The sequence below is a fragment of the Miscanthus floridulus genome, chromosome 3 (genome assembly GCF_019320115.1).
Source record: "Miscanthus floridulus cultivar M001 chromosome 3, ASM1932011v1, whole genome shotgun sequence".
NCBI classification, from domain to species: Eukaryota; Viridiplantae; Streptophyta; class Magnoliopsida; order Poales; family Poaceae; genus Miscanthus; species Miscanthus floridulus.
Window position 1 is genome coordinate 96,465,881 of NC_089582.1, and position 13,355 is coordinate 96,479,235.

A 13,355-nucleotide genomic window follows, 5' to 3' on the forward strand; every position below is an offset into this window, starting at 1 on the left:
GATCCTATTGCGACTATAATAATCAATCAACTACATTATGTAGTTGTGATCCAAATAGACTAGATTATTATAATCAAAACACCAGACGTGGTGGCCAACCTCTCTGTTAATTAAATAGTCTTTGTTAATGAGTCATCTCTCAGGATTCGAACTTACAACCTTCAACTCACATAACTCCTCCGCTGAACTACGGACTCACTTGTGACTATATATAGGACACTATCCTTTTTTCATCAATATTTTGTAATTATTTGTTGAACATTAAGCTCCGTGTGCGGCAACCAGCAAGGGCCAACCACAACGGAGTCACGATTCACGAAGACGTTATTTCTTTAATGAAACCACCAGACAAAAGCAATATTGGTGCCAAAGAGCAGTAATACTACCCGCGTCATATGCCACACGTACATAAACAGCACAATGGTATTATTACTTCAACCTTCAAGTCACAACACTGCGTTCATCCAACTTAAAAACGTATGTGTGTGGGGAAAATGAAGAGTACAGAGACTGGGCCTTTGCAAAAATGGGTAAGAATCCACGACAGCCGAATCAAGCAATTTTTCCATGTATTGGAAGTTTTACAGTCCACCCCAGCCCACTTCAGATCCAGTTCAACATGGGCCTAACGAATTCTTGAGTAGCCTTTCCACAAGATATGTCAGCCAACAGCCAATACAGGTATGTATGTATAGTTATCTTAAGTAATCATCCTGTGTTTATTGTATAATGTAAGAGAAACTCGGTAGGAAAAAACGAAATCATCTATATTATGCAGAAAAAGCAATAGAAGTCAGCAGCCCACCAATAAACTGCTATTCACACACTTCATTGTGATGCAGCAGGAAGCGGCTCACTGGCCATGAGAAGCTCATCAAGCAAACCGGTGAAAACCACGGAATCAGTCTCCTTGGGAATGAACTTGAGGAGCGCGGAAGGGACCAGGTCCTCCTCTTGCAAGGTGCGTGCCCGTTCTCCCGGGTTTGGAAAATGGGGCACCACACGTGGCTTAGGAATGGCTGGAGAGATAAGTTCGAATTCCAAACCTGGTTGCTTCAGAGCAGATGTGACGAACTGCAATAAGGAAAGACAGCACGTTAGTCGGCAGCTACAAACCAGAAACTGCCATAGATAGATTATACTGCAAGAAATTTGGTATAAACATCAAATGGAACAATTTTCAGTGGCACAGGTCACAGAATAACAATATTGAACAGCTGCAAGACTCAGTACATATAGAAGTCAGACTATCCATGCTACAAAGCCAAGCCATGAATAAGATACAAGTTCAAATATTAACAGACATTTTCGACCAGAAATAATGCATGAACAAGATACAAGTTTAAAAGGACAATTTCAAGTAGAAAAAAAATGTCTGCATAAAATGATGTACAGGAAACAGCTACGGTGCTTACTTACAAAAATAAGCTAGCATAGATGACATGATGTCAGATTCACAAAGCACATTAGCTACATACAAATAGATCATGTTGATATAGCAAGGGTATTGTACTCGAGCTTCCCATACAGCACTCTATAACTTCTATTAGGGGCAATAGATGAATATCCAGTGTCACTGAAACACCAGCACCACCTGATATTAGTCAACCACTGTACCCACAAAGACCAAACAATACATAATATGCACTGCCATGAAGACCACTGTGTACAGGCTACAAAGCCCAGACAAACAGGTTCTGCTGATGGATCCCTGTGTCAGCAACCAAGGTTGTTAATTTTTCTGACTGAAAATGGTTCACAAATCCAACTCCGAACCAATCCTACTTACTCCCTCCATTCCAAATTATAGTCCACTTTGATTTTGTCCTAAGTCAAACTTATCCAACTTTGAAATATGCACTAACATCTAAAACATCAAATTAGTTTTATTAAATTATTATCCATGACATATGTTCTCTCTCTCAAATACGCAGGAGAGCCATGGAATAAGTTGATAATGTATTTATTGGGACTTATAGATGCTAATATATTTTTCCAAAAATCTTGGTCAAAGTTAAAGTAGTTTGACTTAGGACAAACCCCAAGTGAACTACAATTTGGAACAGTATTAACTGGATGGATCTGATAAGTTGGTCCACCAATATTTTCATCTCCCATAACCATATTGATAGAAAAACAAAGAATGTGGTCATCCACCAATGTTATAGGATGATGCCATGTTGGACCAATCTAGCCTAGGATCAAGCAATCCCTCAACCAAACACCCTAGTTATCATCTGGATCATCATTCCGCATATAAGTGTCACTTTAGAGTTCACAGTTTCCAGGATACAACTTTGAACACTAATATTAAAAAAAAAAAAGGAAGCAGAAACACCAAATGCCCAGAGAGGCAACCAACCATGCATTTCAAGTCAATTCACGGTGAGCTAGTTTCACAAATGCTACCAATTTATATTAGGGCTAACATGAATGAGCAAGTTAGAACCAGTGAATTACACACCAATTGCCAAAATGATGAACAGTTCAAAGAGCATAGCACAGATGCTCAGTTTATTTAAATACTACCACAACAACAACAACAACAACAAAGCCTTTAAGTCCCAAACAAGTTAGGGTAGGCTAGAGTTAAAACCTAGCAGAAGCAATCAAGGTTCAGGCACGTGAATAGCTGTTTTCCAAGCACTCCTATCTAGGGCTAAGTCTTTGGGTATATTCCATCCTTTCAAGTCTCCTTTTATTACCTCTACCCAAGTCAACTTCGGTCTTCCTCTGTCTCTCTTCACGTTACTATCCTGGCTTAGGATTCCACTGCGCACCGGTGCCTCTAAAGATCTCCGTTGGACATATCCAAACCATCTCAACCGGTGTTGGACAAGCTTTTCTTCAATTGATGCTACCCCCAATCTATCACGTACATCATCGTTCCGAACTCGATCCCTTCTTGTATGACCGCAAATCCAACGCAACATACGCATTTCCACGACACTTATCTGTTGAACATGTCGTCTTTTCGTAGGCCAACATTCTGCACCATACAACATAGCAGGTCTAATCGTCGTCCTATAAAACTTGTCTTTTAGCTTCTGTGGTACCCTTTTATCACATAGGACACCAGATGCTTGGCGCCACTTCATCCACCCTGCTTTGATTCTATGGCTATCATCTTCATCAATATCCCCGTCTCTCTGTAGCATTGATCCTAAATATCGAAAAGTATCCTTCCTAGGCACTACTTGACCTTCCAAACTAATATATTTCTCCTCCCGAGTAGTAGTGCCGAAGTCACATCTCATATATTCAGTTTTAGTTCTACTGAGAGTCTAAAACCTTTGGACTCCAAAGTTTCCCGCCATAACTCCAGTTTCTGATTCACTCCTGTCCGGCTTTCATCAACTAGCACTACATCGTCCGCGAAAAGCAAACACCAAGGGATGTCCTCTTGTATGTCCCTTGTGACTTCGTCCATCACTAAGACAAACAGATAAGGACTCAAAGCTGATCCTTGATGTAGTCCTATCCTAATCTGGAAGTCATCCGTGTTTCCATCACTTGTTGGAACACTAGTCACAACATTGTTGTACATGTCCTTAATGAGCCCGACGTACTTCGTTGGGACTTTATGTTTGTTCAAAGCCCACCATATAACATTTCTTGGTATTTTATCATAAGCCTTCTCCAAGTCAATAAAAACCATGTGTAGGTCCTTCTTCTCCCTATACCGCTACATAACTTGTCTTATTAAGAAAATGGCTTTCATGGTTGATCTTCCGGGCATGAAACCAAATTGGTTCATAGAGACCCGCGTTATTGCTCTCAAGCGATGCTCGATAACTCTCTCCCATAGTTTCATAGTATGGCTCATCAACTTAATTCCCCAGTAATTAGTACAACTTTGAATATCCCCTTTATTCTTGTAGATCAGTACCAATATATTTCTCCTCCACTTGTCAGGCATCTTATTCGATCGAACAATATGGTTAAATAGCTTGGTTAGCCATATTATAGTTATGTCCCCAAGACATCTCCACACCTCGATTGGGATACCATCCGATCCCATCACATTACCTCATTTTATCCTTTTCCACATCTCTTTGACCTCAGATTCTTGAATTCTCCGCACAAAGCGCCTATTGGTGTCATCAAAAGAGTCATCCAACTGAAAGGTTGTGTCCGTATTCTCACCATTGAACAATTTGTCAAAAAAACTCTTGCCATCGATGTCGGATCTCATCCTCCTTCACCAAGAGATGCTCCCTTTCATCCTCAATGCACTTAACTTGGTTGAAGTCCCTTGTCTTTCTCTCACGAACTCTAGCCATCCTATAAATATCCTTCTCTCATTCCTTCGTACTCATGTTGGTAAAAATCCTCGTACGCTCTACCATTTGCCACACTTACAGCTCGCTTTGCAGTCTTCTTTACCACCTTGTACTTCTCTATGTTGTCCACACTCCTGTCATGGTACAAGCGTCTATAGCATTCTTTCTTCTCCTTAATAGCCCTTTGGACTTTCTCGTTCCACCACCAAGTATCTTTAGCCTCGCCTCCACTTCCTTTGATTACTCCACACACCTCCGAGGCCACCTTCCGAATGTTGGTTGCCATCTTCTCCCACATGTTGTTTATGTCATCTTCTTCCTTCCAAGAGCCCTCTTTGATAATCCTTTCCCTGATTACCTATGACGTCTCCCCTTTCAGTTTCCACCACTTTGTTCTTTCAATCTTAGCTTGTTTATCCCTACGGGCACGCACTTGAAAACGAAAGTCTGTCACCAAAAGCTTATGTTGAGAAATAACACTCCCCTGGTATCACCTTGCAACCCAAGCATGCTCGTTTGTCCTTTCTTCTTGCGAGGACAAAGTCAATCTGGCTAGAGTGTTGTCCGCTACTGAAGGTCACTAGATGAGATTCTCTCTTTCTAAAGAAAGTGTTGGCTATAATCAGGTCAAAAGCTACCGCGATATCCAGAACTTCCTCCCCCTCCTGATTCCTACTACCATACCCAAATCCTCCATGAACTGCCTCGAAACCTGCGCTTGTAGTACCTACATGCCCATTAAGATCTCCTATAAAAAGTTTCTCACTACTACGTATAGCTCTAATCAAACCATCTAAGTCTTCCCCGAACTGTCTTTTAGCACTCTCGTCGAGGCCTACTTGGGGGGGCATACGCACTAATTACGTTCAAGACACCAACGACAAGCTTGACTAAGATAATCCTATCTCCTTGCCTTCTCACTCCCACCACACCATTCTTGAGGCTCTTATCAATCAAAACTCCTACTCCATTTCTATTCGCGACTGTCCCTGTGTACCAAAGCTTGAAACCTGTATTGTCCACCTCCTTCGCCTTCTGACCCTTCCATTTAGTCTCTTGAATGCATAATATATTTACACGCCTCCTAGTCGCGGTATCAACTAATTCTCTTAACTTACCTGTAAGCGACCCTACATTCCAACTACCTAAACGGATTCTAGTTGGTTCGACTAGCTTTCTTACCCTTCGCACCCGTCGACTCAGATGTGAATACCCTTGCTCATTTTTCACTACACCTGGGCGCCGATGTAGCGCGCCACTAAGGAAGCGCCACTAAATGATACCAAAAAAAGAATATCAACAAATTCTAGATCAAAACAATATGGATACCGAAAAATGTAGTATATTCAAATGCCACCAAGAATGGAACATCAGCATATTCCGAATCAAGAAAATAAGGATACTGAAAAACATGACAAATTATTGGAAGAAACAAGCATGGTACCTCATACAGTGAACTAGTGGCCTCTCCTGGTAGGAATACGCCCTGAAGAATCATTCTATCTGGAAACTGAACTCGAATGACTGCTTGTTTATACTTCTGTCGAGCAGCCAATGCCTGCTTCTCCTTGTAAGACTTTGGTATCAGCAATCGAGATTGTTCTAACCTTTCCCTCCTCATCTTTGCTTCATTCCTTATCTCCTCACCACTAAGCTTGTAAAAAGAATCTGGTACATCGTTTTGTGCCACAGAACTCCCAGGAACAGAGACAAATACCCGAATCTGTAAAGGTGACAACGCATACTGTAATCTTTTGGAGTTCAGTATAATATCTTATTAATACATTTTGAACATAGTTCATGGCAGGACAGCAAGCAACAACATACACAAATCATACAATGTACCAAAATAAACATCAGAAACGATCAATGACATTGTAAACATGAATATCAGAGAACTAAAAGGACCTCCATATGTACGTATTAATTAGTCAATCCCATATGTGCATTTCTGATATCCCTTAATTTATAGCTAGTGTCCCACTAATACCTCCTCAAGAAATGGTTACACATTTAGTAACACATACGATCTTCCGGGTACATGCCTTTACAATCTTGCACTGTTCTATGTTTATGCTAACAGCAATTTTTTTGAGATAATAGTTCAAAAGGGGAAATATGTTATAACTAGGATCTGTCTACCCAACAACCGAGTCTGCCGTGCCTCCGCCCCTCCTCCATCTCCAGCGGCTCCCCGCCGCCGAATCTGCCACTGCCCACCGCTGCCATGCTAACCCGGCTTCGCTGGGCTATCACCATGAAGCCCACGCCTCGCCCTCCTCCTCCTCCATCTCCGCCCACCGTTGCCACGCTAACCTGGCCCGCCCTCCTCCATCTCCGTTGGCTCCATGCCGCTCACCGCTACCACGCTAACCAGGCTTCGCTGCACCATGACGCCCCCGCCTCACCCTCCTCCATCTCTGCCCACCGCTGCCACGCTAACCCGCCCCGCCCTCCTCCATCTCCGCTGGCTCCCTACCGCCCACCGCTGCCACGCTAACCCGGCTTCGCCGGGCTCCCACCATGACGCCCCCGCCCGTCCCTTGCCCAACCGCCTTCCTCCACCGCCTGGCCGGCGGCGCCACCGCTTGTCCAGCCTTCCTCCCCAATTTTTTTTCTAAACCCGCCAGAGTTGGAGAAGAAAGGCACCCAACCCCAAACCCTAACCAAGCTAATCACAGGGCACAAGAAGTCAAGTGTTGGATTGCTCCAAAACAACCGAGTGTTGTTTAACATTTGTCTATAACTAACTATTATCTCCTAAGTCCTAATGAAGCTAACAGCGCAACGAAACAAGCCTAAAATTGGCGGTTCATGTAAAAATGTCATGACATAATAAGTAAAGGGTTAATTGAATCTGTGCCATTATAACTTTGTCGTTTCTGAAGAACGCCATGACTATTCGTCTATTTTGAAGCATGCCATTACAATTCTTCGTTTTTCACAAATATGCCACTGAATACGTATGGACACAGCCTGAGCCCAGCTGCAGGCGTATACGAAGACGTATACTTCATCTTCCCTGTCACTGACACGCGGGCCCCATATGTCATCTTCTTCCTCCTCTACTCCGAATCTCTCTCTCCGGTTCTCTCTCTCCATCCCGAGCACCAGGCCGCCGCGGGTCGCTGCCTCCGCAGGTCGCCCATGGCGATGGCCGGCACCGCCGCCGCGGGTCGCTGCCTCCTCCTCTCCCGCCCGCCCCCTTTCCGGCTCCGCCTCCTCCGCGCCGCCCTCTCCACCGCCGCCCCCACCCTCGGCCCCACCTCCACTCCCGCTCCCCCTCCGCGGCACGAGCTCCTCCTCGAGCGCCTCCGCCTCCGCCACCTCAAGGACGCCTCGTCCCCTAGCGTCCCGAGGCCCGCCTCGAGGGCCACGGAGCGAAGCTCGCAGCAGGGGAAGGGGAAGAGGGTCGAGGCCGCCGAGAGCTTCAAGGAGCTCGGCCTCGGGGAGGAGGTGATGGCCGCGCTCGGGGAGATGGGCATCTCCAAGCCGCGAGCAGCAGCAGCAGCACAAGCCCTCCTTGCTCCAGCGCCTCCACCAAGCACCGCCACCACCATTGCCGGGGTCAACCCGAGCTCGTCGATCTCCTCGCACAAGCCATCTTGCGCCCTTCCGCTGCTTCCATCGGCTTCGCAAGCGCATGAGGAGGCCATCTCGCTACATCTCGTGGCTAACCTAAGCTGGAAACCTCGTCTCCCACAGACGCCGGCGGACCTTGGGCCATCCTCATCGACGCCGGCCTCACCTGATCCGCTCTCACCGGTGAGGGCACCCTCGGTGTGTTTGCAGGGCCACCCTTGACCTCCTCCGCCGTCCACTAGCCCTCCACGGTCGCTGGAGCGCCATGCCAGCATCTCACGACAGCCATGGACGGAAGGTGGGAGCAGGAGGAAGGTGATGAGGAGAGGGGGAAGAAGAAGATGACATGTGGGGCCCGCGTGTCAGTGACAGGGGAGATGAAGTATACGTCTTCGTATACGCCTGCAGCTGGGCCCAGACTGTGTCCATACGTATTCAGTGGCATATTTGTGGGAAACGAAGAATTGTAATGGAAATAGGCGAATAGTAATGGTGTTCTTAAGAAAAGACAAAGTTATAATGGCACAGATCTAATTAACCCATAAGTAAATCAAACAACCAAACTGTGCTGATTGATGGGAATGAAAGCTTTGTGTTACCCAGCTGATTAACGCTAAAACAAGCACATTAAATGTCTTATTACCAACCTAAACCCTCGGCTTACCTGCCGATCAATAGTCTTAGCACCTTCCTGCACATCAGCCACATTGCTGCTGCTCTCCTTGGCCTCAGCCTCCGCCTTCACTGGAGGCGCAGAGGGGTGTGCCCCCTCGAGCAGGAGGACGGCCCTCCTGATCCCGTTGAGCCTAGCGTCGCTGGGCACTTCGTCCATCACGGCGATGGGCTCCCCGCCCTCATCCCCAACCGTGAAGCCGACGGCCTCCAGGAGCTCCACCCCGCCATCCCTGTCCGTCACAGCCTCCTTGATCCGCGGGTTGCCCAATCTCACCCGCCTGAACTTGTCGTTGCCGGGCTCCCGGAGCAGATTGCCCAGCAGGCGTTTGACCACCTCGACGGAGGCCCCGGGCGGAGGCGGGTCGGCGGCGAGGTACGCGGCGGCGCGCGCGCGGGCGCCCCCCGCCGACGCGAGACAGCCGTCGAGATGCTCGGAGACGGCGAGCTCGGACGGGAACGCGTCTCCGCAGCTGGGGCACGCGACGGTGGCGGCGGCCGCGGTGCCGTTCGCATCGGGGCGGCGGGAGGAGACGAGGGGCGTGAAGGGGGTGAAATCGGTGGTTGAGGTGGGCGGGGGAGGTGGCGACGGCCGCTTAGGGGCGGGCCTGGGGTTTGGTCTAGGGTTTGAGGGGCGGGCAGCGGGGTGGGAGGAGGAGGGGGAGGGGCCGGAGCCGAGGACGTGGGAGGTGCCCTTGAAGGAGGAGGCGGTCCCGGACCCGGAGGAGGTGACCTTCTTCATGAACTCCTTCATCTTGTCCTTCATCATGGCGCGGCGCCGGCGGCGGAGGAAGCGTGGGCGGCCGCGAACAGAGGGGATTGGGGGCGTGGACGCGCGCTCACGCGGAGTAGACGACTTGGTTGGAGTGGCGCTGGTGGATCGTTGTCGCCGCGGGGACGAAGCAAACGAGGAATAAAAGCGAGAGGCGATACAGCTTGATTGCACGAAAATCGTTTGTTTGTGCGGTTGTACTTGTGCCTACTGGAGTAGCTGCCAAGGCATCTTCGCTACTAGACTGTATGGCGGGCCGCAATACCTTGCTGGGCTGCACGGGCTGGTAGCCTCGTACACGGTCAAAGCCCGGGAATCAAAATGGGCCTCTCGCGTTTCTCACGCAGCAGTAAGGGCCTGTTTGTTTCCGCGGTCGCATCGCGTCTCTGACGTGTAAGTGCAATCAAGTTCTAAGTGGGTTTTGGTAATATTGATCACATAATTAAATGATTAATAGCTTTAACAAGTGTTTGATAGAATATCTTTAATCGTGGATGCAAAGAAACAAATGAGGAGATTCCCCAACTTGAATCGATCGGCTCGAAGAGCTATGTTAATTCATTTTATATTTTGAAATTGAGTCATAGGACAAGTCGTACTATCAAGGGGATATTAATGGTGTGCTGAGTGGAATCAAGTACTTAAAACTCCATCTTCAACTCAAATAATCCCAGCCACAAAATAAGCCGAGCTGAATTCTTATCTGCTCTGACCTACATGGAACCTTAGCGCTCAGTCGCGGAACCTCCGCGCTCAAACGTGGAGGCCCCGAGGTTTGTCTGACCAGATTGTTTTATGGGTGACGTGGATGGTATTTATACCATACCTCTTCGCCCCCAACGGTCATCTTCTTCCTCATTCACTCAAACTCAAACTGAAGCTCTCTATCTCACCCAAGCTTGGTGCTCCCAACTCCCTTGCGCAAATCTTTGTGATTTCTTGAGGGATTTGGCTTTAGAGAGTGTGAGAAAGCTCGAGAAAATCATTCTCCTCTAATCTTGTGCACTTGGTGAAGCCCTAACCGCTTAGTGTGTTCGTTACTCTTGGAGCTTGGCTCATAGACGGCTAGCAGTCGCCCGATAGCTCTCAATCCGCTATGGTTGAGCACTAGAAAGTTTGTATTACCCTTTACGACTTAGTGGAACCCTCTAACCCATTGCCTTGGTGATAGGTTGGAGAAGAGGAGTGAGTTGAAAGAGACTCTATAGCCTTTGTGGCTAACCTCAACAACGTGGATATAAACAAGCCTTTATGGCAAGTTGAACCACAGGATAAATCCTTGTGTTCACTGTGATTGTTGTTGTTGCTGCTATTACTTGTAATTTGGATTGATTTTTAGGGTTTGCATCCGATCTACGAATTCCTTATCTTCTAGGTGCAACCGACTGCTTGGATAGGTCAACATACTCCCCAAAAAGATTGGTATTACATTCGATCTATTTTTCATTTGTTAAATTCTGCAGTAGATCAATTTCATACTCTGATCCCCGGAGGTTCCACCCTCAGTCCTAGAACCTCCACGCTCAAACTCGGAGGTTCCACATTCTGACTGTTTCATAAGTTGATTAAATTTCAGCAAAAGGCCTATTCACCCCCCTCTAGGCCACTTGCTAGATCCTTTCAATTGGTATCGAAGCCAGGTTTTCTCGTGATAGCACTTAACCGTGTGAGGAAATGGCAAGTCCTAGAGAAAGGGCACTGGAGGAAGATGGAGAGGACTACTTTGAGGATGTTCCTAGTGAAGAGAAACCCAAAGCTCCTAAGGATGATGCCACAGCAGCGCTTGAGCGACTTCCAAAGCTCAAGCTTGATGCTAAGGGATCCTCCAAGGGAGACAAGCAAAGGGACAAGAACAAGAACAAAGAGGAGAAGAAACACAAATCAAGAAGAAAGGTGCAATCGAGTCCACAACCAAGCAGCGAGTCGAAGAATAGAGATGATGATGATGAGTACTATGCTCAAAGGCTACCAAAAAGGACACTCAGGTCTAACACCAAGAGATCATATTCGAGTGTATCCTTTAACTATGATTCTGTAAATTTGCCCACTAACACTCACATCAACATACCCGTGGCAAGTTACCCTAATTTGATGGGACCAACTTTGCCAAGTGGAAGCATATGATGAAGGCTTATCTTATTGAACTCCATCCGAAGATGTGGAATATTGTGTGTGTAGGTTTTGAAGATCCCATTGATCTTGAAAATCCCACACCAAGATAGATTCGCATGATACATTGCAATGCTCAAGCTACTAGTGCTCTTCTAAGTGCATTAAACCTGGAAGAGTACAACAAAGTGATTGGTTTGGAGATTGCTAAGGAGATTTGGGACACCCTTCATCTTGCACATGAAGGGGTTAGTAAGGTAAAGAAGTCCAATATTGATCTATTGATGGCTCAACTCAATAGGTTTGTTATCAAGGATGGAGAACACCCTCAAGAGATGTTTGATAGATTGATGGTGATAGTTGACAAGATTAGAGGCTTGGGTGGGGATGACTTGAATGATCATCATGTTGTAAAAGTGATGTTGGAAGCATTTGCACCAAAAAAACCCAACTCTTGTGACATTGATTAGAGAGAAGAAGAGGTTTGAAGAGTTCACCCCTAGCGATGTCCTTAGAAGAATACTCACTCATGAGCTCAAGGAGATGGAGATACAACAAAGGAAGAAGTTTGGAGAGCTAGAAGCAAAGATGGAGAACTTGAAGGTCAAGGAGGTAGCTCTCAAGGCAAACAAATCAAACAAGGCTTTCACCTCGCAGCAAGCCACTAAGATCAAGATCAAGCAAGGTTGAGACGGTTGATTCATCAAGTGACTCAAGTGATGATGAACATGATGAAGTATCTTCTGCGAGATTGGTGATGTTGCTTTGTTCATGAGGAAGTACAAGAAGGGGTTGAAAAGAGAAGGGTACAAGTTTGTGAAGAGGAGATTTCCCAACAAGCAAAAGAGGAAATGCTGAGCATTTCATTGCCGATTGTCCTTATGAGAACAAAGAGAACAAGAAAGACAAGAAGCAATACAAGAAAGATGACAAGACCCAACACAAGAAGAAGAACTATTCGGGTCAAGCTCATATTGGTCATGAATGGGATTCAAATGATGATAGATCAAGTGAAGAAGAAACAAACAAAGTTGCAGCCATTACTATCAAGAAGCATTCTTGTTCACCAAAGCTCTTCACCAACTTGACCGATGATGAGGAGAGATCTACACTCTTTTGTCTCATGGGCAAAGGAGAAAAGGTAAAACCAAAATCCAAGCCTAAACCCTCTCCTCCATCTAGTGATGAATCCAACATAGACTCTAGTGATGAATCTAGTGATGATGAAGTAAACAACTTGATAAGTAAAATGGATAAAAAATCTAAGAACTTTATAGCCAAGGTGGTAGATGAATTAGAGAGAACTCAAGCTACTATTGCCAAACAAGAGAAACTCTATGTTACTTGCAAGAAAGCTCTTGCATCGGAAAGAAGTGAGGTTGAGACTTTACGTTTGGAAATTGACCAAGCGGAAAGTGTCATAGCTACCCTAAAGGATGACCTAAATACTCTTCAAGAGAAGAACAATGCCCTTAAGACAAGAAATAAGGAGCTTAAAGAGCAATTTAGCATCCTTTGGGATAAAACCTCACATCCTACGAAGGCAAGTGAGATCTCTAATGCATCTACTAGCAAGGGTTGTGATAGATGCTACAATGTTGATTTAGAAGCTTGTGCTACTAACCTTGCTAACATAGAAGCTATGAAGAAGGAAATTGCAAGACTCAACAATATCATAGCTAGTGGGTGCATGGATGATGCAAGCAAGAAGAACAAGTTCATTCAAGGAAGACATCCATTTATCAAGGATGGTCTCAGGCACAAGAAGGGTGGCAAGACCGATGAAAGGAAGATGGTGAATGGAGTGTCTTGCATCAGGTTTGAGAAGAAGGAAACCATTGGAGAGGTGCAACCAGTGTAGACCGCGGAGGCTCCACGTAGAAACACGGAGGTTCCGTGCCCTGAAGGCTCCACGCCAAAACATAAAGGTTCTGGGG

At 46.3% G+C, this 13,355-nt stretch overlaps 2 protein-coding genes across 2 annotated transcripts; one reads left to right on the plus strand and one right to left on the minus strand.

Moving 5' to 3' along the window:
• Positions 1-535: 535 nt before the first annotated feature.
• On the minus strand, positions 536-9,468 carry LOC136541933 (plant UBX domain-containing protein 2-like). Its single transcript, XM_066534118.1, has 3 exons — positions 8,530-9,468; positions 5,728-6,006; positions 536-1,074 (listed from the first exon to the last, which is right to left on the minus strand). The coding sequence occupies exons 1-3, from the start codon at positions 9,304-9,306 to the stop codon at positions 829-831; spliced, it is 1,302 nt and encodes a 433-aa protein (XP_066390215.1). The 5' UTR covers positions 9,307-9,468; the 3' UTR covers positions 536-828.
• A 1,515-nt stretch (positions 9,469-10,983) lies between these two features.
• Positions 10,984-13,279, plus strand: LOC136544086 (uncharacterized). Its single transcript, XM_066536356.1, has 3 exons — positions 10,984-11,294; positions 11,889-12,103; positions 12,312-13,279. Exons 1-3 carry the CDS (start codon positions 10,984-10,986, stop codon positions 13,277-13,279), a joined length of 1,494 nt encoding a protein of 497 aa, XP_066392453.1.
• Positions 13,280-13,355: the final 76 nt, after the last annotated feature.